Source organism: Scyliorhinus canicula, chromosome 2 (assembly GCF_902713615.1).
Source record: "Scyliorhinus canicula chromosome 2, sScyCan1.1, whole genome shotgun sequence".
In the NCBI taxonomy this organism is placed as follows: domain Eukaryota; kingdom Metazoa; phylum Chordata; class Chondrichthyes; order Carcharhiniformes; family Scyliorhinidae; genus Scyliorhinus; species Scyliorhinus canicula.
This window is the reverse complement of record NC_052147.1, coordinates 23,337,319-23,363,032: the sequence shown is the minus strand read 5'-3', so window position 1 is coordinate 23,363,032 and position 25,714 is coordinate 23,337,319. Positions and strand designations below refer to the sequence as shown.

The following is a 25,714-nucleotide window of genomic DNA, read 5'->3' as shown; positions in this document are numbered from 1 at the left end:
TTTGCTTATACTTTCCAGAATGGCTCAAAACCAACACACCACAAAGTTGGGTATAAAACACCACAATGTTAGCCGGATATCAATAAATTTACAAGCGATAACCATACATGCAATTGCCAATGGTGGATCATTCCTTGTTGATTGTCAGTCCTCATGTCAGTCCTTCTGTTTGGCTCGCTTTATAGGACCTTACAGGTCAAGGCCTCAAATGTGTTATTTTGTTTTCCCCATCACAGTCTTGCAGTTCTTGTCCATTTGTGAAAAAGCAGCCTTTACTTTGAAAGATTTCTTGGCATTGCAAAGCCTGCTGGTAGGATTTGGTGAATTGTAAATCAAACCTCTTAGTGCAAGGTATCCTTACACTATCCAAACTCCTTAATAGAGGCAACCACAGTCCCGTGCACCCTGGAAATCCAACCAATTCTGTGACCCTCTAGACGCATGGAATGAGGTGCAGCTTAAGAAGAACAATTCCTTGTTCTTGAAGTGATGGGTTTAATATTTGGATACAGTTTTTACAGAGCTGGGTTTTGGACATTCAAGCCTGAAAATAATCCACAGTCACAATTCTAGCTACGTTGCTCTCTAGAAAGAACGAGCAGGTAGTTGAGTTTTTACATAATCACAAATAGATTCTGAATTTTACAAGTGCAAAAGAGTGTAGCAACTTAGATTGACATGCTTTAATATTACAATGCAGAAGCAGTGTATACATGACAAATAAAATGCAGGTGAAGGGTAAAGGGATTTTGATGGCGGCTTTCAAAGAGGTCAACATAGGGACATTCATGAATGTTGTTAGCTTTGGAAATATGCCAGAGTGGCATTACCTCACCCTACTGGTATCCACTGTAGTAAAAGCGAAGAGCACCATTGTCTAAAGGAAGGGTTAAATTGTTATTGATCATATTGTTGAAAAACACTGGAAAGAATATTGAGTCTTATTTTGCTAAAATTTAGGGTATAAACTTCACCGAGGACTGGAAATTAGTCACTGTTTTCATTGGAGTTAACGATTTATGTGACTACTGCAAAGATAAGGTAAGAATTGTTTATGCAGCTTATACATATACATACAGAAGCTATATATAGAGGTTTCATTGTGAAACTAGAACAATTCAAGTTTTGTAAGTAAATGTTCAAGAGACGATAGGCAAAATGCTAAGAACAGAATTTAATCAGATATATTGGTGAAATTCTGTTAATTGTGATATTCATCTTTACTGTATGAAGTCGGCTATGATATTTGAATTTCTTTCTTTAAGATTGAGTCTGAAAATGAGCGTACTGTATTTTTTTCTTCAGTTAGACAAAGCATGAGAGTGTTAAGATAGCAATAATGTTTCCTACTTCCCATGGTGTAACATCGCAATCGCCTTAAGGTCATGGGGGTGCTTCTGAATCATGATTGGTTTAAAATTTAAGTTGGGGCAATTTAGCACGGCCGATCCACCTAACCTGCACACTGGTCTGTGGGAGGAAACTGGAGCACTCAGAGAAAATTCACGCAGACATGAGGAGAACATGCAAACTCCATACAGTCACCCAAAGCCGGAAACGGACCCAGATCCCTGGTGTCGTAAGGCAGCCGTGCTAATCACTGCGCCACCTATCCGCCCTAGTACATGAATCATAAAAGGTTAGTATGCAAGTTCAGCAAGTGATTAGAAAGGCACATGGAATGTTGTAAGGGGAATGGAATATAAAGTAAGCATATTTTGCTACAGTGCTCTGGTGAGATTCCATCTGGAGTATAGTTCAGTCTCTTAATTAAGAAAGGATATAATTGCATTGGAAGCGGTGCGGAGAATGTTCGCTTACTGATTCCTGAGATGAAGAGTTTACCTGATTCCCGAGATGAAGAGTTTATCCTATGAGGAAGGATTGGACAGGTTGGGTCTGTAACCATTGGCATCTAGAAGAATGAGAGGAGTTCTCATTCAAACATATAAGATCTTGAGGGCACTTGACAAGGTGAATGCTGAGAAAATATTTCCCCTTATCGGAGAATCTAGAACCATGGGACACAGTTTTAAAATAACGGGTTTAACCATTTAATGTGGAAATGAGGAGAATTCCTTGTCTCTTACAGGGTGATTATCTGTGGAATTCTTCAGTTGGCGGTGGAGGCTGGGCCATTTCATATTTTATAATGCAGAGTTAGATCGAGTCAAAGGTTAGGTGGGCATATAGGAAAGTAGAGTGGAGGTCACAATCAGATCAGCCTCGATCTTATCAAATGGCAGAAATATTCCTGCTCCTACTCCTGCTCTTAATTTGGATGTTAGTATCTAGACTAGCCTTTCAGGGAAGAATATCTCCAGTTTCCTCATCTCCTCCCATATAATATATGATAAAAAATTTCCGGTCATTCCCGCCAGCAGGATCTTCCAGTCCCGCCGTTGGCGACCCCTTGGCGCAGGGTGTGAACAATGGGTAAACCCGCTGACAGCAGCGGGGTCTGAAGATCCTACTGCCAGCCTCTGGCGGACCACCTCCGCCGCAATACGGGCTCCGAGGCGCGGGGGGGTTGGTGGAGGGGTTGTGGAAAATCCCACCCATTGTTACTCCAGGACTTCCACTGATTTTCCACCATAATTACAGTGAGGGATTGGGAGAACCCCATCTACCCCTGATCAGGCAGATGTAAAATACCCCTTGGCACTCTTCAAATGGTCTGCTGGTCAACATTCATCTTGTAATCAGCACTGCTAACATCAATTAGTTGATCACTTGTTCCATTTCTGTTTGTTGAGGCAGCCCATTGCTGATGAACTTGCTTATAAAATAACAACAGCTGCATTTCAAAAAGAAAAACACTTTTGACCTATGCGAAGGGGAGGAAAGGTTCTGTTCTCCCACCTTCCTCATTTGTACTAAGTTTTAGTTTTGAACTTAAGTCTGTAAAATTAAATTTAACATGTGTGCATATTGTTCATGGAAACATATGCCATCGAGTGCTTCATGTCCATCGTATGATTTTACTAATACTGTAATACTATTTTTTACGCAGGATCTCTTTTCACCTCACAGCTTTGTGTACAATGTCACAGTAGCCTTGGATATACTTTCCGATGAGGTAAGACGTACTCTATGAAAGTCGGTTTTCCAACTGAATGCATTGACCAGATATCCGCATTGCAAAGAAACACAATATTTAATAAAGGGCGAGGGGAGTCTGCCAAGTTCAAAGAAAGATGTTTATTTAGCCACAGCATTAATCATACAGGGCCCGGTTATACCTCACCAGGTTCTCTCTCCTTTTTAGCTGGCTCTACAGTAGGCCAGCCTTTTATACTAGTGCTGGGTTAATTCGAGAAAAAATAAATCGCTCCAAATCCTGCAGCAGCCGGATGACAAATAAAAAACATAAAAACAGTTAGGTTCGAGCATGGCCCAACCGAATGGGGGAGCAGGACGGGCCAGCAGGTACCCTGCCAATCATTAGGTTCGACCCTGGTGGGGGTGAAGTCGCCAACAGCTGAACCCAAGGAGGCGCACGCTGCGGCATCTGACCCATCAACCCAAGGCCCAAACCACGTGACGTGCCTTCCAGCCGGTAGACGGACCAGATGGGGAGGGGAGACATCAGAGCACATCCAGCTCTATGCCCCATATCTCCGAAACTCCCTTTACAGCGGTAGCGTGGAAAAAGGAGATCAACCGAAATGCCCAGGGAGCTGTTGCACCAATGTTTTTACAGTGTCTTCACACAGGCACATAAAACCACAGCGTAAAAAAAATCCAGCAAGGTTCCGCACACGCTGCAACAGGGCCAGCATTCACGTATGGAACGGCCAGTCAATTCAACGGCAACAGAGCCTGCAATGTGCACGCCAACCCATCGGTGTCTCGAGGCACTCAATGTGCCGCCACGTGGCAAATGTCAGCCTGCAGGCAAAACATTGCTGTTGCACATCCCGCAGTCCCAGTGGTGGCGGAATAATCTTTAAACCGCATTCACAACCCGAGTGACATTCCAAAAGGGCTGCAACAAACTCACGAATGGACTCCCCAGTGGACCACTCTGTCGTATCAAACCAGCATCGTGAAACAATGGCAGGCAGATATGGACAGAAACATTGCACGACCATCGCCAGAAGCCGCTCAGAGGAAAGCACATCCGGTACTGCCAGACACGTCAGACTCAACCTCCCTCCCAGCAGACACGCTCCACAAGCCGGCAGCAAAACCTCAGCTAGGTGGTCACCTTCTATGGCATCACACGCTCCAAAAAAAGCAGCACAGCAACCAACTCCGCACCTTAGTCCACAGTTGAAAAAGAAAATTCAAGGAGGTGGTTCAGCTGAACAGCTCCAATTCAACCTTGTCGCCAGTTTAATAAAGGACGCGGGGAGTCCGGCGAGTTTCAAAGAAATATGTTTACCTGGCCACAGCATTATTTACACAGGGTCCGGTTACACTTCAACAGGTCCTCTCTCCTTTTAGGTGGCTCTACACTGGCCGGCCTTTTAAATTAGAGCTGGGTTAACGCACAATCCAATGAACACGGAAAACAATCATCCCCAGCTGGATGAGTCCCATGCAGATTATTACACAATGGAACTTGTATAATGATGAACCGACGGAAGGCAGATATGAGTTGAAGGCATATTTCTTTTCCAAGAGTGTGGGGGTGCAATACCCTCACCAAAAAATGTCACTTACTGACACCTTATTTGGTTCATTTTCCAACATCCTGGAGCATATATGCATTTGTAGTTATGACATGAAATTCTGAGTCACATCACCACTCTAATTCTACTCATAATCTTGTTTCCAACCTCACTAATTCCAATAACACTGTCTAAAGAATGCTTTCAATAAAGCATGAAAACAGTCACATCAGGGAATACCATCCTTATCTCAAAGAAAGCAGCTGTAATTATTCTTGAAGAAAATAAACCTACACATCAGACAATAACTGGGCATGAGCCAGAAGCTTGAACGCAAGGAGAGAGTTTGTTTTTAAATAGCTATTTATTCAGAGGTTTACAACATAGGAGACCACGCAGTCTAAGACGTTGATGCCAACTCTGCTCGCGCAATAAAAAATGAACCCAACTGCCTGTTTGCTCTCTATATTTTGTGTCTCAATTTCTCAAAGGGTCAACACCAAATAAGCACATTTATAATTGTCACTATTAGACAACAACATCTCATTTTAAGATTTTCTGTTATCTCACGTACAATGAACAGAAGGAGAAACTAATGTCTGATTCATTCTGACAGCCTTAGTACAATTTTATTTGTCCCATCTTCTAAATAATCTAACTGGTTGACCCAAACATTCTCTAATTCTATTGGGGCTGCAACGAGCAACGCATCTCGACAATGACGGAGATGCTGACAAAAGGGGAAAAGGTCAGCTTTATGTACTGATGACTGGCAAAACATTATTGCATTCAGGACTATAAGGCTGAATTAACTGGGATTGAACTACAGTTGGGATTTTAAATTCAAATCAGTTCACATTAGAAAAGTACAACCTAATTCAGATTGAACCATGTCTCCTTCACATGGGTATTAGCATATTTAGCTGTACATTGGTGTGCACATGTAAAGTTATAAGTCACCAAAGCAACTCCTACCTTGTATAAAAGCAAGAAATGCTGGAAAGACTATGGGCCAGGCAGTGTCTGTGGAGCGAAGCGGAGTTAATGATTCGCGTTGAGAGACCTTTCATTAGAATTGAAGAAAGGGCAGCACGGTGGCCTAGTGGTTAGCACAACCGCCTCACGGCGCTGAGGTCCCAGGTTCGATCCCGGCTCTGGGTCACTGTCCGTGTGGAGTTTGCACGTTCTCCCCGTGTCTGCGTGGGTTTTGCCCCCACAACCCAAAAAATGTGCAGAGTAGGTGGATTGGCCACGCTAAATTGCCCCTTAATTGGAAAAAATAATTGGCTAATCTAAATTTATAAAAAAAAAAGAATTGAAGAAGTATAGAAATATAAGAGATCTACTGGACATGGGTTGGGGCAGAAAGAACACAAGGGAAGCTTTGTGATAGGGTAGAGGACAGTGGAGAAAAGACTTAATGATGCAACAGCTAAAGAGAGTGGGAATGACTATAAGAAATAAACACAGGTTACAGCCAAATTATGTATTAATGGCCACATAAAAATCATCTGAATGCAAAACGAAATGATAAAAAAAAGAACCAAGTTAGGACGAACACAGCACACTTGTGGTAGTCACCACTGTTATATTATATTGTATATATGGGTATTACGTTAAGGCACCTGTACTACAGGTACGGGGTAGATCCCTGCCTGCTGGCTCCGCCCAGAAGGCGGAGTATAAATATGTGTGCTCTCCGAACAGCAGCCATTTCGTCAGCTGCTGTAGGAGGCCACACATCTCTGTGTAATAAAGCCTCGATTACATCCTACTCTCGTCTCGTCGTAATTGATAGTGCATCAATTTATTACACAGAGATTTTTCAGAGATGGACCTCCGCATTAAGCTGGATCGCCTGCAGCTGCATCCTCAAGCAGACAACGGCAAAAAGGACTTCGAACATTGGCTAGCTTGCTTTGAAGCATACATCGGGTCTGCGACAGACCCAATCTCAGAGGCACAGAAGCTCCAGATTCTGTACACACGGCTGAGCTCCAACGTTGTTCCCCTTGTCCGGGACGCGCCTTCCTACACAGAGGCCATGGCGCTACTGAAGGAGAACTACGCTCGGCAAACCAATACGATCTATGCCAGGCACATCCTGTCCACGCGGCTCCAACTTCCCGGTGAGTCTGTGGAAGATTTATGGCGTGCCTTGCCTGCCCCGGCGAGAGACTGTGATTGCCAGGGCGTTTCGGCCTCTGAACATTTGAACCTGCTAATGAGAGACACGTTTGTTACAGGCATAAAGTTGAATTACATCCGCCAGCGCCTCTTAGAAGGGGCCACGCTTGACCTCGCCGCGACCAAGAAACTAGCGCTCTCACTCACAGTCGCCTCACGCAACGTACAGGTTTATGCCACCGACTGAACGGCCCACCCCTCCTGTGCATTGTGGACCCCACTAGCGGCCACCTCATCGTGGACCCCATCAGCGACCGCCCCCAGCAAACTCCACGCCTGCGTCGCGCGGCAGCCAACCAACCCTGGGGGACCCAAGTGCTACTTCTGTGGACAGACAAATCACCCCCGGCAGTGTTGCCCGGTGCGGAGCGTGCTCTGCAAGGCCTGTGGCAAGAAAGGACATTACGCTGCAGTGTGCCAGGCTTGCTCAATCGCCGCTATTGTCCCGGCACCCCCCATGTGTGGCCAGTGGGTGCCGCCACCTTCCTCTCCTCAGATCACGTGCGGCCCGTGGGTGCCGCCATCTTGCTCCACTCACAACACGTGCGGCCCGTGGGCAGCGCCATCTTACCCGCCTCAGGACCCCTGCCCGTCGGGTACCTCATCGTGCCACTCATCGCCTGCAACCGTCGACGGCCAGCTATATCTCGCCTCGGTCATGATCGACCAGTCTCGACCGCACAACCTCACGACCGCTTCGCCGGTGAAGGTGGACGGGCACGAGATATCCTGCTTTCTGGACTCCAGGAGCACTGAGAGCTTCATCCACCCTGATACGGTAAGGCGCTGCTCCCTCGCGGTACACCCCACGAACCAAAGAATCTCCAAGCAATGGATCCCACTCCGTGGTGATCCAGGGGTCCTGCATCGCCACCCTCACCGTCCAGGGTTTAAAGTTCAGCGGCTTCCGGCTCTCAGTCCTCCCAAACCTCTGTGCTGCCTTGCTGGACTGGACTTCCAGTGCAACCTCCAGAGCCTAACCCTGAAATTTGGCAGGCCCCTACCACCCCTTACTGTTTGCGGCCTCGCGACCTTTAAGGTCGATCCACCTTCCCTTTTTGCAAACCTCACCCCGGATTGCAAACCCTGTCACCACCAGGAGCAGACGGTACAGCACCCAGGACAGGAGCTTCATCAGGTCTGAGGTCCAGCGGCTGCTGCAGGAAGGTATCACCAAGGCCAGCAACAGCCCGTGGAGAGCCCAAGTGGTAGTGGTGAAAACCGGGGAGAAAAACAGGATGGGTTGTTGACTATAGTCAGACCATCAATCGGTCACCTCGGGTGCCTCATTCACCTGCGACACAATGGGCCGTGCTCACACGGTTGCCGGTGGAAGCGTGTTTATTGCAGGCTATGGAGGATGATGACGTCACGCACTGTGATGAGCTCCTGGCTCCACATCGTTGTACAATGTCTGACCCATGGCCACAGTACCACCATCCTTCCGGACCATCCCTGCATGCAGCCGTCACACTGGAGCACACGGTCCCATCCTCTGCCCGGAGGGATTGAGAGGGTGGGCCAGGTGAAGGGGGGGGCACACTCACCTGAAGCCGACATCAGACCCCTCCTCATACACTGGCGCTCAACCTACATGACACCCCCGCACGCTTTGGACAGAACACAAAGGCAGCTTCTGTAGGTGTGCAAGTGATTTTAATAACAGAAAGTCCATACATGTGCCCTAGCCCCTGAAACTAGTCTGTGCCCTTCACCTGTGCCAACTTACTACGTGTCTATTTTTTGGTCTTACGGGCCCTTTTACTATGCCTAGGTGGTTCCCCAGACGGTACAGCAGGACTGGAGGTGGACTCCTGCGATTCATGCCCTGTGACTCGGGATCCCTTTAGCGGATGTTTCCTGGGGTGTCCCGGCCTAGATGGGCCAGGCTGCGGCTCGGGCGACTGGGATAGCGAGCTGCCAGCCTGTCCTACCCGCTGCCCACCAGGTGCACCTGGGAAGGAAGGGGTGGGGGGTGTCCGAAGTGACGCGGTGTTCCGGGACCTCCCCTACAGGGGGACCCGGGACAGAGCCCAGCACCTCCTCCTCCCTCGGGGAGCCCGATGGTCCCCGGGCCTCTACATGGGTCGGGGGTGCGAACGGACCGGCCATCCGGCGCTCCCCCGACACCTGGCGCTGCCAGTCCTGGAGGCCCGTGCTGGTATCGATAAGGGTCCTCAGATCTGCAGCCATGGAGCTCAGGGAGTTGCCCATCCCTGTTTGGTTTTTTCCGACGCCGGCGAGCTGATGTACAATGGCACCGATGCCCTCAGCGATGGCTTGCTGAGACTGGGCCATTGCCTGCAGAGACTGCGCCATGGCCTGCTGAGACAGGGCCACAACTTTGAGCGCCTCTGCCATCTGCTGCTGGCTCATGGCTTCCTGTGAGAGGGAAGCCACGTCCTGGGCCACTGACGCCGCCTGCATGGACAGCCCCAGACCTTGCATACTGCTCCCCATGTCTGACACCATCGCACCCATTGCCTCCACCGCGGACGCCACCCGTGCGGTTTCGGCCTGCGTGGCACGCATGACCGGCACCACTCCCTGCTCCTGGACACGGGTGGACTCCTCCACCTGCATCTGGAGCCGCTGCAAGCCGGCCGTCACCCTCTTCCTTCGATCCAAGTTTGGTGAATGCATCTGGTCTATGGGTGGGTGTGTTAACTCCAGGAACCCAGAACCCGTCTGGGCAGCAGATGTTTGCTTGGGCCAGGATTCACTCCGACCTCCCGGCCCCTTTGCTGCTCCTACCTCCACCTGCTGTACCGGGACGACAGTGATGTGCACACCAGCGAGTGAACCAGAAGACTCATCACTAAATAGCCCAGCTGGTGTGAGTGTCTCTGCGATGGTGGAGGGTGTTGGAGACAGCTGTGGCGTTGTGATGTGCGCATCCTCAGAGTCCGAGTCCATGGTCCCCTGGTGTTCACCCATCCGCTCAGTGAGTCCCGTCTCATGGGTGGCAGTGTCCTGGGTAGGGGTGTCCAGGCTCAGGTGTGACGGGGGCCTCTGGCTCCTCCCTTCATCGCTGCGTCTCTGAAGCCTGCGTCGCGGAACCCGCACGAGACGCGGGCATCGTCTGAATTTAGCTGCATGTCTCTCCCACCCTGGGGGCCGGGTCGCTCCCTCTCACGTGGCCGCCCTGGGGCATCCTGCGGGCGGCCGGCATCTGCGGGGAAGGGTGCCTCGATGTTTGGTCCTGCAATACACAAGACAGCAGCATGGTTAGACACTTAGGTGGCGATCGGGGGATATGGGGAGAGGGGATATGGGGGAGGGGGGATATGGGAAAGGTGGAAGGTCCGTCGGTGGCTCACTTGCTGGCAGGCCCCCGACCTCTGCCTCGGAAACCTCCCGGTCCTCAGGTCCACCTGCCATTTCCAGGGCCCATTCCTCATGCGTGGTAAGCGGTCTCTCATCCGCAATGCCCCCTCCAATCCTCTGACACTCCCTGTTGTAAGAACGCTTGTCCTGTTGGAGGGGGGGGGTGGGGCGGGTGGGTAGCAGAGGTAAAAACAACAGTGTTAGACACGAGACCAATATTCCATTTGCCTTCCTAATTATCTAGTGAACTGCATGCTAGCTTTTTTTCATTTATGCTTGGAGACCCCCAAATCCAACGGTTCTGCAGCTTTCAGCACTCTTTCTCCATGTTAATAATATTCAGCTCCTTTATTCTTCCTACCATAGTGCAGAACTTCACGTTTTCCTTATTTATATTCCATCTGCCATGTTTTTGCCAACTCACTTAATCTGTCCATATTCCTCTGTAGACTTGTGCCATCACACCTATTTATGGGTCATCCACAATTATGGCAAAAGTGTATTCACTTCCCTTGTCATTAATATAAATTGGCCTGAAATCTTCGTCCTGGAGACTAAGAGCAGATGCTGGGACTGAATTGGTGTTGCTGTACTGTCCTGATAGCAGCGCCAGTGTCAGAGCCTTTCAGGATGTGCAAAGGGGCCAGCACCGGTGCCCAATGGAATTAGTACAATTCTAACAAAAGCAAACATTGAATTTGCTGCTGTCCTGATTGGCACCCGAGAGCATGAAAAGTTTCAGCTGCATATAAGCATTCCTCTCCCCAGACACTTTCATTGCAGCCAGGAAATGAAATGAAAAAAATGAAAATCGCTTATTGTCACGAGTAGGCTTCAATGAAGTTACTGTGAAAAGCCCCTAGTCGCCACATTCCGGCGCCTGTTCGGAAGATGGTACCATAAAGAGTTGCACTGACATTCGCAGCTGTAGAGCTCGAGACACTGCTGAATGCCATGCAGGAGAGTTGGGACAACCTGTTCCCTGGACTAGGAAGGAGACTGACACCAGCCGGTGTCAGAGGTTAAGCGCCACGGGCCCCATTCCAAGGACTCGGCAGCAGTGCAGGAATAATCAGCACAATGTCCTCAGGTCGGTCCATATGAGTCACCACCCCTGATCCCCTGGCAGAGGTCACGACACATTAGGGTTAGTGACCAAATTAGGGTCAGGGTCAAGGTCGGTGTCACGGTCAAGGTCGGTGTCAAGGTCAAGGTCAGGGTGAAGGTCAAGGTCGGTGTCAAGGTCAAGTTCAGGATGAAGGTCATGGGCAGGGTGAATGTCAAGGTCGGTGTCAAGGTCACGGGGAGGTGGCCTCACCCTGGCTGCCCTGACAAGGTCGTTTATCTTCTTGTGGCACTGGGTGCCTGTCCTCGGGGTAAAACCCACAGCACTGACGGCCTCTGCCACATCCCTCCACAGGCGCTTTCTGAGGCGTGGGGTGACCCTGCGGCTATCTCCAGGATAAAGGTCCTCCCTCCTCTCTTCAACAGCGCCTGTAGGTCGCGGTCCTGGAACCTCGGGGCTGAGTGGCGCCCAGCCATGATTGGAGTTCTTGCGGGGGGGGGGGGAGCGCTATTTATGTTATGTCTCGCCGGGCGGCGTTGATGATGTCGCCTGACGTCAACCGACGCGCCACTTCCGCAGCGGGTGAAACCGACGCGTAAAACGTTACTCCGCTGCTGGCCCTTTCGGGACCGGAGAATACGCGATGTTTAGCGGGACCCGACGCCCGAGTCATCAGCGCCGTTTTTGCCCGCCGGTCCCGGGCATTGCGACGGACATCGGAGAATTTCACCCCTTCTCTGTAATTTTAAAACCAATCTGTATGTATAAAGTTTTCCACCACCCCCGCTGGACTCAGTTTTAACAGAGGGGTGAATGTGGTACTCACCACTGTTGTATTATATTGTATATATGGGTATTACGTTAAGGCACCTGTACTACAGGTACGGGGGTAGAACCCTGCCTGCTGGCTCTGCCCAGTAGGCGGAGTATAAATGTGTGGGCTCTCCGAACAGCAGCCGTTTCGTCAGGTGCTGTAGGAGGCCACACATCTCTGTGTAATAAAGCCTCAATTACCTTCTACTCTCGTCTGGTGGAGTTGAAATGCCCATCAGCCATGATTGAATGGCGGAGTGGACTCGATGGGCCGAATGGCCTTACGTCCACTCCTATGTCTTATGGTCTTATGGTCTTATGGTCTCGTCGTAATTGATAGTGCATCAATACTAAACATTAAAAAAAGGAAAAAAAAACATGGAACATGAAGAAGGCCGAACTACCTTGTAAGGCCTTAACTTCAGGCCCCTGAGGTTAGTAATGGGTTCTTGTGGAGTCAATGGTAATAATAATAGTAAATAATAAATCTTTATTAGTGTCAGAAGTAGGCTTACATTAACACGGCAATGAAGTTACTGTGAAAATCCCCTAGTTGCCACATTCCGGCATCTGTTTTGGGATAATCAGATACAGCTATAGTTGATTTATAGCAAATTCAGTCTCAATTCATTGTATGCTTACTTGTTAATAATTGCACAATAATAATATATAATAATTTTTATTGTCACAAGTAGGCTTACATTAACACTGCAATGAATTTACTGTGAAAAGCCCCTAGTTGCCACATTCCGGCACCTGTCCGGGTACACAGTGGGAGGATTCAGAATTCTCAGCTGGTACGGGAATTGAACCCACACTGCTGGCCTTGTTCTACATCACAAACCAGCTGTCTAGCCCACTGAGCTAAACGAGCACATTTATGAGGGGTATTGTGTTTGGTCCTAGCCAGACAAGTCAAGAGACATCTTGCAAGAAGAGACAAAAGAATGGGTATAGATTATGTATTTAATGGGAGAAGTCAGGGCTGACTGAATAGGCAGTTGGCCCAAGAACTCTCAACAGAGATGTTTCAGTTTGGTCCTGAAAGGTTCTCTCTCTTAAGGTTCTGCACATGCAAAGCATAGTAGAAACCTGGTTGTTAACTTCATTCCTAAGCGGCATTTGAAATATATTGTTTGCTTAATTGGAATATAGTGACAGGTTTAGGAAGTAAGTTAAAGGTTGTCTCTTTTACTGAACTGTTGGAACTGTCAACTGTAAAGCTTTTTTGTTGTTGCTAATGTGGTTAATTCTGTGTTTAAATTAGTTTGTTTGAACATAAAAGATACCTATTGGTCAGTGTTATCACTCCGCGGTGCACTAATATTTCCTCTCAGTTTTACAAATTGCAAATAGTTGGGTGTTCGTTCAGGTCCTGACAGTTTTAACAAAGTCACATGTTAATATTGCATTTGCCTAAGGACGGCACGACGGAGCAGTGGTTAGCACTGCTGCCTCACGGCACCAAGGATCCAGGTTCTATCCCGGCCCCGGGTCACTGTCAGTGTGGAGCCCTGTCAACCGCAATAGGGGGCAGGCAACCTCCGGTTAATGAAAAAGGAAGACACAATTTAAGTGCTGATATGGAAGGTTGCTCAGAACAAATACTACTGAGGAACAGAAACTGGGGAAAATGGCATGGAATCCTTTCAGAAAGCACGATGCCAGGAAGTGTAGTCAGAGTAGATGTTGGATTCAGTGGGCCTACAGAGCTTAGTGTGTATATTTGTTGATGGCCTATCCCCAGGAATGGAGACGAAGAAGTCAACGAAGAAGAGGTAACAGTCAGAGTTGAACTGTGCAAAGTTTTAAAAAATAAATTTAGTGTACCCAATTCATTTTTTCCAATTAATGGGCAATTTAGCATGGCCAATCCACCTACCCTGCACATCTTTGGGTTGTGGGGGTGAAACCCATGCAAACACGGGGAGAATGTGCAAACTCCACACGGAGAGTGACCCAGAGCTGGGATCGCAACTGTGCAAAGTAAGAGAAAGGTGGAAATTGGAAGCAAAGTTGATGACATTTTCCAGTTTGGGTTGAGAGTAGGAAATGGCACCAATAGTCATTAATATATTAGAAAACTTAATGAGGGGGGGACCTCTGTAAAATAGGAACAATGAATTTTCCACATATCTGTGATGAATGTAAGAAATTGGTATATATATTGTATTTCATAGAATGTACAGTGCAGAAGGAGGCCATTCGGTCCATCACGTTTGCACCGACTCTTGGAAAGAGCACGCTGCTTAAGCCCACACATCCACCCTATCCCCGTAACCCAGTCACCCCACCTAAACTATTGGGCACTAAGGGTCAATTTAGCATGGCCAATCCCCTAACCTGCACATCTTTGGACTGTGGGAGGAAACAGGAGCACCCGGAGGAAACCCATGCAGTCAGGGAGAGAAATTGCAAACTCCACACAGTCATCCGAAGCCAGAATTGAACCTGGGTCCCTGGAGATGTGAGGCAACAGTGCTAACCATTGTGCTACCGTGCTGCCCTTTTATATCTGTATTTTATATCTGTTGCAGCAAGCTTTCTAAAAGCCTGGGTCAAGGTGTGTATTTGTTGTAGTAGTTTTATTAAAGAAACTAGTTTAAGGTATCCTGACTATGCATCTCTGCTAATGATATAATTAAGAAGTCATAAAAGGTGAGTTATGATTGATTCTAACCATTTACCTTTTTACATACGAGGGCTAAAAGGATATTGTTATGATTGCTGCCGATTCCCTGGAGAATAAATAATTTATGAACAGCTGTACTTAGTCATCTGGGGCTGGTTTAGCATAGTATACAGCTGGCTTGTAATGCAGAACAAGGTCTGCAGCGCGGGTTCAATTCCTGTACCGGCCTCCCTGAACAGGCGCTGGAATGTGGCGACTAAGGGCTTTTCGCAGTAACTTCATTGAAGCCTACTTGTGACAATAAGCGATTATTATTATTTTTATTATTGTTATTACATCTTAGTCGAGTACCCTATGCAATGAATGGGAGGAACCAGGTCTGTATGTAGCATTGAAGTTTGCCATAGGATTTGAGTCTGACAAGGCAGAAGGATTTTGAGGTGAATATTAGTTTGCTAAATGCTGCCAGGTTGAGCAGAGGTGCACTGGTTCTGCTCCTAACATGGTCACTCTCTCCAAAAGTCTCTCCACGTCTAAGCAGGTAATCTGTTTGTCATCTTTATTTATGTGGCATTTGAACTGTATTGAGTGGCTCAATTGGAGTTAGTAACAGGTTTAGATAGTAAATTCAAGTTTTTCCTTGTGTGTAAGAACTGTTTACCTGATAGTTGTAAAGCTATTTTCTTTGATTTTACTGTGGTTAATGCTGTGTTTAAATTAAAGTTTGTTTTAACATAAGAGACACCTATTGGTCAGAGTCATCAAGGCTCTTTTGACGGTACCTTCCATGCCCACGACGTCTGTCACCAAGGTGAAGTATCCTTTCCTCACAGTTTTCTGAAATAAAGAAAATTGTTTGAGGTTCTTATTATCCGGTATCCTAACAAATGTTGGGGTCTGGTCTGGTATCCTAACATATCCCAAGAAAAGTCAGGCAAAATTAGAACCCATCCTTTAACACCAGCTTTTATTTGGAGAAAGCAAGTGGAGTTAAAGGAGAGTTGTAAGGGTGAATTGTATCAGATCAGCCATGATCTCATTGAATGGAGGAGCAGACTCGCTGGACCGAGAGGTCTATATGGTCTGATGGTCAATGTGTATTGGTGACATTTAGATCAGGTCACGTCTAAGAACCAGCCTTTTCAGATTTTCATGATAATTTTTTGTTATGGTTAGGCCAGCAATTATTTCCCATCCATAATTACCCTTTGAGAAGGTGGTGGTGAGCTACCTTCTTGAACCGCTGCAGTCCATGTAGTGTAGGTACACGCACAGTGCTTTTAGGGAGGCCGCTCCAGGATTTTGGCCCAGCGACAGTGAAGGAGCCACAATATAGTTCTAAGCCACAATGGTGTATGGTTTGGAGGGGAACCTGCAGGTGGTGGTACTCCCAGGCATCTGTTGCCATTGTCCTTCTTGGTGACAGAAGGCGTGGGCATGGAAGGTACCGTCAAAAGAGCCTTTGTCAGTTGCTGAAGTGCAACTTGTAAATGGCACACGCTGCTACCAGTGTGCATAAGTGGTGGAGGGAGTGAATGTTGAAGCTGGTGGATGGGGTGTCAATCAAGCAGGCTGCTTCGTCTTGAATGGTTTTGAGCTTCTTGAGTCTTGTTGGAGCTGCACTCATCCAGGCAAGTGTAGTGTATTCCATCATACTCTTGACTTATAGATGATAGATGGTGGAGAGACTTTGGGGAGTCAGGAGGTGAGCTATTCACTGCAGGATTCCTAGCCCCTGACCTGCTCTGATAGCTATAGTATTTATATGACTAGTCCAGTTCAGTTTCTGCTTAATAGTAACCCCCAAGATGCTGATAGTCATTCCATTGAATGTTAAGGGCATATGATTGGATTTTCTCTTGTTGGAGATGGACATTGCCTGTCACTTGTGTGACATGAATGTTACTTGTCACTTCTCAGCCCAAGCCTGAGTGTTGTCCAGGTCTTGCTGCATGTGGGCAGAGATTGCTTTAGTGTCTGAGGAGTTGCGAATGGTTCTAAACATTGTGCAATCATCAACGAACATCCCCACTCCTGACTTTACGATGGAAGGAAGGCTTCTTAAAGCAGCTGAAGATGTTTGTGCCTACGATACTACCCTGAGGAATTCTGATAGTGATATCATGGAACTGAGATGATCGACCTCAAACAACCACAACCACCTTCCTCTGTGCTAGATATGACTCCAACCAACTGAGAGTTTTCCATCTGATTCCCATTGACTCCAGTTTTACCCGGGTTTCTTGATGTCACACTTGGTCAAATGTTATCTTCATGTCAAAGAAGTCACTCTCACCTCACCTCTTGAGTTCAGCTCTTTTATCCATGTTTGGACAGATTTTTCAATTAGTAAGTAAATCAACAGTAACGGGGATAGGACTAGAAAGTGGAGTTGAGGGACGCGATTCTCCGACCCCCACGCCGGGTGGGAGAATTGCGCAGTGCCGGACGATTCCCGCCACGCTGCCCTGGCACCCGCACGCGATTCTGCCCCCCCCCCCCCCCCAAAACGGTGTGCTGAGTTTTACGACAGGCCGCTCGGAGAATCGCCGCTCGCCGTTTCTAATGGTCGAGCGGCGGTTCTCCGGCCCGAATGGGCCGAGCGGCCTGCCCAGTCTGACCGGTTCACACCGGTGCCAACCACACCTGGTCGCTGCCGGCGTGAACAGCATGCGAACGCTGCGTGTGCGGCCTGTGGGGTGGGGGGGGGGGGGATTGAGCACCGGGGGGGTGCTCAGGAGGGGTCTGGCCCGCGATCGGTGCCCACCGATTGTCGGGCCGGCGTCTCTAAAATACGCACTCTTTTCCCTCCGCCGCCCCGCAAGATCAATCCTCCATGTCTTGCGAGGCGCCCGCGGGGAGGACGGCAACCGCGCATGCGCGGGTTGGCGCTGGCCAACCTGCGCATGCGGCGTCATTTAAGCGCTGCCGGCCACGTCATTTATGCGGCACCGCTTTGACGCGGTGCCAAGGCCCGGCGCCCGAAATTGACGCGGCGCCGCTCCTAGCCCCCTGGGGGTGGGCGAATAGGGGGCGAGGAGCGGCCTCCGATGTCGGAGTGAAACACTCCGGTTTTCACTCCGGCGTCGGCACTTTGTCTCCCGTTGGGAGAATCGCGCCCGAGGTCTATATCAGATCAGCCATGATCTAATTGAATGGTGGAGCAGACCTGGTGTCCTGAACATAAGAACATAAGAACTAGGAGCAGGAGTAGGCCATCTGGCCCCACCAGGTCTGCTCCACCATTCAATAAGATCATGGCTGATCTTTTGTGGACTCAGCTCCACTTTCCGGCCCGAACACCATAACCCTTAATCCCTTTATTCTTCAAAAAACTATCTATCTTTACCTTAAAGACATTTAATGAAGGAGCCTCGACTGCTTCACTGGGCAAGGAAATCCATAGACCCTTTTAGTGAAGAAGTTTCTCCTAAACTCAGTCCTAAATCTACTTCCCCTTATTTTGAGGCTATGCCCCCTAGTTCTGCTTTCACCCACCAGTGGAAACAACCTGCCCGCATCTATCTATTCCCTTCATAATTTTATATGTTTCTAGAAGATCCCCGCATCCTTCTAAATTCCAACAAGTACAGTCCCAGTCTACTCAACCTCTCCTCGTAATCCAATCCCTTCAGCTCTGGGATTAACCAAGTGAATCTACTCTGCACACCCTCCAGCGGCAGTACGTCCTTTCTCAAGTAAGGAGACCAAACCTGAACACAATACTGCAGGTGTGGCCTCACTAACGCCTTATACAATTGCAGCATAACCTCCCTAGTCTTAAACTCCATCCCTCTAGCAATGAAGGACAACATTCCATTTGCCTTCTTAATCACCTGTAAACCAACTTTCTGTGACTCATGCACTAGCACACCCAGGTCTCTCTGCACAGCAGCATGCTTTAATATTTTATCATTTAAATAATAATCCCGTTTGCTGTTATTCCTACCAAAATGGATAACCTCACATTTGTCAACATTGTATTCCATCTGCCAGACCCAAGCCCTATGGCCTATTTCTGCTCCTACATCTTAAGGTTTTATGGACCAAGGCTGCAAAGAGGTTAGGAGTTGAGTGCCCCTGGAAGAATCCAAACCACACATCAATGAGCAGGTTATTGCTGTGTAGGTGCTGCTTGATAGCACTATCGGCGACACCTTCCATCATTTTACTGATGATCAAGGCTAATCTGATTGGCCGGGTTGGATTTGTCCAACTTTTTGAGGACAGGACATACCTGTGAAGTTTTCCACATTGCCGGATATTTGTACTGGATCAGCTTGTTTAGGGGTGCGCGACAAGTTCTGCGGCGCAAGTCATCAATACTGCTGCTGGAATGTTGTCAAGGCCCATAGCCTTTGCTGTATCCAGTGCCTTTGGCCATTTCTTGATATCACGTGGAGCAAATTGAATTAGCTGAAGGCTGACAACTGTGATACTGCAGACCTCTGGAGGAAGCAGAGGTAGATCATCCACTTAGCACTTCTGCCTGAAGATCGTTGCAAATGCTCCAGCCTTGCCTTTTGTGGGTAAACCTTCTTAGTTTTAATAACATCCTTGAGAATATTTGCCTCTATAAATTGAAAACTGCACTCTGAATGTGGTCGAAGCAAAGGTCAATAACTTCACTGCTTGTCTGTATTTCATGTATTCAGAGCATTAAACAAGTAACTGGGTAATTTAATCATTTTAATGAGGTTTACAGATTTTGGTTTGGCCCGCTTTGCAAATTTTACACATCTTGGGGAACAGCGCTTTTCTCTGGCCATCTCAATCTCCCTCTCCATCAGAATACACCTTCACTTAGAAAGGGAGCGACAGTGGGGGATTATACCTCCCCGTCCTCGGGATCAAGTCCCACCATCTCCATTGACCTGCAAATTCGCTCCGTAATTGAAACTCTATTAAGATCAGGGACCTGTTTATTGATCACCCTGCTCCAGAATGATCCCCACCCAACACAAAGTTGGGGTATCGGTCAGGGCCAAAGGTGTGCTGCAGTGATAAAACTGCGGTGTGTATAGGAAAACGGAGGGCTGTCTTTCATTGTCCAGTTGTGGTGCAGGCAAGGCCAGAAGTTGTGGCAAGCCGTGACAAAAGTCATTGGCTTCAGCAAGAATGGAAAATTCCTCCAGTGGCCTTAAAATTCCACCCCTGGGCTTTCCAGTTCTCTGCCTGTGACCCTGTTCTTACCTCCACTCCCTCCTCCAAACTATCAATGTGACCAGCCCCTGTAATAGCCAATTCTTATTATCTAAGCCAACTGTGATGTCATATTTACCTGTATCAAAATCTGATGGCCAATTATGCCACTTTTCCAGAAGTTTACTGATATCTTCCCGAATTTTGTCATATTCCCATGTTATCTACGCTTCCCAATTTGGTGCCCGCCACAAATTTTGAAACTGTACTTCCTCTTTCCGAGCCCAAATCATTAAATGTAAATTGTGGTCCCAGCGCAATGAGCATGGCTTCCCAGCTTTTCTCAGTCGGAGTAATTGTCCTTAAACCCTACTCTTAGATTCCTGTTTTGTGGACAGTTTGCAATCTGCTCTGCGTCCGGCTCTTTGACTTGACTGTCCCCCTTCTGACCATAGTCATGAGCTATTATTTAAAAGCTTTTGAAAATCCAAATATATTACGTTGACTGCATTAGTCTTGGCTACACTTTCTGTTACTTTTCAAAAGATTTCAATAAGATTGGTCAAGATTGGTTTATGGATGTTTCTCTATTGCATCTTTGAGGGAATTTTCTATCATACCTTTGATATTAAACTAACTGATCTACTATTCATGGAACCTATTGTACCTTCCTTTTTATCTATAGGTATAGCATTAGCTGGCAGCCAGTCCTCTGCAACGTGTCATCCTTAGTGACATTATTATGAGTCTAAAATGTAGCCTTTCTGTTCCTTTGCATCATGGTAGCATAGTGGTTAGCACTATGGTTTCACAGTGCCAGGGTCTCAGGTCCGATTCCTGGCTTGTGTCACTGTCTGTGTGGAGCCTGCATGTTCTCCCCATGTCTGCGTGGGTTTCCTCCGAGTGCTCCGGTTTCCTCCCACAATCCGAAAGACGTGCTGTTAGGTAATTTGGACATTCTGAATTCTCCCTCTGTGTACCCGAACAGGAGTTGGAATGTGGCGACTAGGGGCTTTTCACAGTAACTTCATTGCAGTGGTAATGTAAGCCTACTTGTGACAATAGGGATTATTATTATTAAGTTACATGTAATCTTTCCTACACAGATGCCTCGGACAATAGTGAACTTAGTGCAGCTACTGCCAATAGAAGGTCTCCGTTTAGTCAACGATGGCTCTTTTGGTTGCTTTCTTCAAAGGTACTTTACACCTCTATTATCCAATTTCACCCATTCTGCGGGGGTAGATTTCTGTTTGTCTGTAGGTTCAATATTTTGTGGGTTTACATTGCTTTCAAGAATGTTAGCTGTCTCTGCAGAAATAAATAGATTGGCGTCACCAGTGTAATTTTCTAACTTGCTGCCTCAGCCAGGAAGCCTTGTCTACTGGTGGAGCATGTGATGCATGTAAGTTCTCTGATCTCATGGTTGTGGGCTGTGCATGATTTCCCGACAGCTGAACAGGGGCTTTCACGTGAGTTTCCAAGCATTGCAATGAATGGTTGATTTTTGTGCTACTGGACTCCATCATCTAATTAAATCTCATTTGAGGGAGGTAAACAATTTTGCGTATTTTCATCAATATCCTGCCCACGTTTGACATGGGTCCAAGAACGCCACCCCCTCTTAACTTTGACATTTCCTTTGTTTCAAGAATAAAAGTCTTTGAATATTGTAGTCAAAAAGAAAGAAATAATTTTGGAAATTGCAACATTAAACTTAATAGTTTCTGTTTATGATTAATTCATGTCATCTGCCCACACACAAATCCAGGCTTTAGGTTCTTATTTTTACTGTTACCACAGTCCGAATTTTCTCAAATTTAAACTTGGGGAACGTAGCATTTCAAAAGATGATCAGGCCTAAGCTGAATTGATATATGTAAATTAATAGAGAAATATCGATGATACATGGATGATAAATCAATTTAATATACGTAGAAATTTTATGTTAGAACACGATGATATCATTTTTCGGACCTGGAATTAAAGGCCTGGATTTTCATTGAATCGGGACGACATAGGATCCCTTTAAAAGAAACAGCCGGGATCTGATCCTGGCATTCCCGGCTGCATTCAAAGGGTTCCCAATTTTTGGGAGTGACTTTTAAGGTTGCATTCTACACTCTTCACCTGGCCTCCACCATTGCAAGGATAGGCATGGCCTAGTCCGGCATAATTCTCCTGGGCCTGAATTTTGCACTTATTGGGTGTGCCCACTCGGCATGCTAGGAAAGGCTTAGTGCTGCCTGGGGGAATACGCAGGAGAGGGGCAGAGGCCAAGAAGAAAGCACATGCAAAGAAAAGGGGCTGGCACATCTAGTGGGTTCAATCAAAATGAGCAACTGCTGTGGAGTTTTCTCAGGAAGTTGCAGACCTGTACAAATTTAATGCAATGTAAAAAAAGGCAGGTACCTGTGTCAATGCAATACATTCAAACATCTGAGAGCAGAACTCAGACAACCTCTCTCCAGCCATCCCTCCCTGGATTGAGGTTGTAATGAGGTTGCCCCGCTAATTCGCTAGTACCGTAAAAATAAATGGGTCATATTTTTTAACTGACTCCTTAATGAGTGTAATTTCCCATTTAATTTACAGCAGACTCGCGCATGCAACTGCCAACTGAAATATCATGCGAGAACGTGATGACATCTTTGATTTCTGATTTCAATTACACAACTTTTATATGCACATGAGAAAGAGGTTTCAAGTGCTTACAGTTTCAGCTATTGAAACATTAAGCTATCTGCATGCCCCCTCGCATTGAAAATTCTGCCCTTGCGCGCACTTTATCCCGAGTCTGGCAGTCAGCAACAGGACTTTTCCCCACTGCCCATCTCGAGGATGGAAAACCAGGAAAAAACCTTCTCTTTCACTTTATGATAACTATGAGCAGAACATAGGAACAGGAGTAGACTATTTCACTTCTTGATTCTGTTCTGCCATTCGATTACAACATGGCTGAACTGTACCTTTACCCCATTCAAAGACTTTGATTCCAAAAACTGAACCCAGTATTCCCAAAGTGCTCTGTCCAAAGCTCTGTGAAACTGAAGCATCCTTCCTGTTGAATTTCAATTCAATGGTCCTTCCTGAAACGAGTTTAGATCATTTTAATTTTCTGTCTAATAAATGAAAGTCCAAAGTGCAAAACTACCAAAACCCCAGACTTGGCCGAATAGTTTCTTCAGAGTGTAATGATCCTGAATCAGATCCCCAAGGTACAATCTGGTAAGGAACCAGTAACATTTTGTTTTAATTTTCAATGGTTGAGATTCAAGATACTTGCTGAGAAAATAAAGCTAAAAGGTTCCACCTTGTTTCAAAGAGCAAAATAAACTTTACCATACACATTCAGAGAGTAATATAATGTACAAAATCCATCTAATACTCTAGCATTCAAGGACAATTAGAGTACAGGTGAATTAATTGGAAAACTGCAGTCAAACTCACCACACTGCGCAATAAATGGCACATGCAACCAAGTAAGAACCCATGGATTTCTCAACAACCCATCCAGATGTCAGTATCTGCTGTGAGTTACACAATGTTGTTTTGTTAGAACTCTGTCTTCCTTATGAATGATTGTAAGTCTTTACTCTTTCCTTTCGAAGAGCTAGCCTTGGAGTTTTCTCCAAAAACAGCTCCAATTCGAACTCCCTCAATGACTGCTCACCTCCCAAGATTACAGTCTCTTCTTTTGAGGCCAACTTCATGCTAAATTTTGCCCTCACCCACCCATGCCCATGCTCCCTCATACCCCCATTCCACCTACATAGCCACTCACCCAGTATCCATCAAGTGTAGCTCTCAGGAGCCATGTGGAGATGAAAACAAAACTTCTAGCAATCTAATAGAACTCTTAAATTTGATTCATACACTTGTTATTCGGTGAAATTATTCCAGATATTGCCAAAGTATGATAGTGGGCAGGGAAAGAGCGTATTGCTTGGGATTTAGTCAGAAAAACATAAAGGAGTGGCTCCCATCATGTTACGCTGATGGGAAGGCTATGAATGTGCACACCCTGCCAGAAACATAGTCATTTTAAAGGCCGCTGCACCAAACAAGTCTTCACAAGGAACCACCTCATGCACCCTCCTACCTAGCAGTGCCCAGGCACTGCCCCTAACATTATCCCCTCACATCAGCTGACATTTCCCCAGGAGGCAGTTGCCAGGCAGTGACAGGGCCAGTATTATGGGGCAGTGCTGGGGAAGCTCATGGGTAGTGCCCGAGCATGGCACTCTTGCTCTTGAGCGATGCACTCACCCGAGGTGTTCTGGGAGATCTACTCACAATGTGTATGTCTTGGGAGACCAGTTAGGTTTCACGCCATTCTGCCCTCACACCAACATAAATTGACTTTCTTATGGGTGAGGTGATTCAGGAGAAGAGACCTGATAATGAGATAATAATGCATTGAAATTATGTTCACGATGTTGAACGTTGGGAAATATGCTACGACAGTGATGGGGAGGGGACAGTCGAGCCATACATTTATGTCAGCGTAAAACTCAATTTGGACTTCTCACGAGATTTTATGTTCCTGCCTCCAAATCCATCAGACAAAAATGGGAGTGGAAAATACCAGCCACAGTGAAAAGACTCCCATTCATGAAAACCATTCAAACATTTGAAATCTCCTCAAGTGGGTAATCTGTTATAAAAACAAACACACTTTATTCAGTACCTGCATCGAAGACAGCTAGTGCTTTCATGGGCTCCTTAATCTATCAGTGAAACTATCAACTCAATCTCCCCCACTGAGAAAACTGGGGCGCAATTCTTTGTCCCGCCGCACCTATTTTCTTGCCTAGCAGCTAGCCAGTGGGGCTTCCCATTGTGAGCACCCCCTAGCTGTCAGGAAATGTGTGGGTGTGAGTGCGCTGCCGGTGAAGTGGAGGAGTCAGTCGACAGAGAATCCATCCCTGATTTTGTAGCTTTTGAAACATGGCGAAGCATTCACAATGACACAATAACAACCGATGGTAAATGGCAATGAAGAACTCGATTGAACATTTAGAACAGATGGGCCTGTCCATCAAAGTCATCCAGCAGAAAATGTTTTTGTTTGACTCTTCCCGACAACTTCAGCCTTTTATCAATTTTAAAGAGCAGGGTATTTCTTTAAAAATCAGGTAATGACACTTAAACAGACCATCACGCCTTCAAGAGCATTTATGTCTACTCCATACATCTGTGACTTCCACCCTGCCGGTGAAATCCCTTGGAACAGCCAAAATGAGGTCTAGGTTATATACACTGAGTTCATAATGGCCCGTCTGAGTTCAGGTTTCTTGCCTGTGTAACTTACGCTCTTCACCCTTCCCGCTATTGACAAAAATTGGATCTGTTATAAATGGGGATGGGACCTCTGCACCAGAGACCCACATGCCATTTGTAAAAATCTGTGACATCTTTTTGATTCCATGAAAATCCAGCCCAATGTTTCAGGTAACTGGTGTTATATCCAGGTGTTTTTTTGCATCAGTGCTGGAGGAGCTAAGTAACAGGACGAGCTCAGGAGCAGAAATCTCCATATATTCAGAATTATGTTGTATTTGCAGCATAGAAACCAGCCGTTCTGCCCATTCCTTTATATTATTGAACACATGTTCAAAGAATGATGTGATACATTACCACTATCAATTAAACTAACCTGAAAGATGTGTAGAAGTTTAGTAATGTCTTATTCATTCATGTTTGATTGCAGTTTCTACCCCAAGTAATACTGTTATTGTTGCAGGAAATTTTGTCCATGTTTAGTAAATCCGACTCCCGATTCAGCTGAATTAAAGGAACTACGCAGAATTAATAAAGAGTTTCAGGTAGGTAATAACTGTGATAAACTGCTTGATCTGTTATACCAATTGAAGAGTATGTGACATAGAACAGTGCTGTTAATTTTCAATGGCCAATTAAAGTTGTCAT

At 46.6% G+C, this 25,714-nt stretch overlaps 1 protein-coding gene across 1 annotated transcript in view; it reads left to right on the top strand.

Annotated features, from left to right (window-relative positions):
• si:dkey-177p2.18 (phospholipase B1, membrane-associated) overlaps positions 1-25,714 on the top strand; it is an 85,935-nt gene that overhangs the window by 43,125 nt on the left and 17,096 nt on the right. The window contains exons 9-12 of the mRNA XM_038790334.1: positions 961-1,041; positions 3,014-3,079; positions 20,890-20,981; positions 25,530-25,611. Coding sequence (XP_038646262.1) covers positions 961-1,041; positions 3,014-3,079; positions 20,890-20,981; positions 25,530-25,611 — 321 coding nt within the window. The remainder of the gene's footprint in view (positions 1-960; positions 1,042-3,013; positions 3,080-20,889; positions 20,982-25,529; positions 25,612-25,714) is intronic.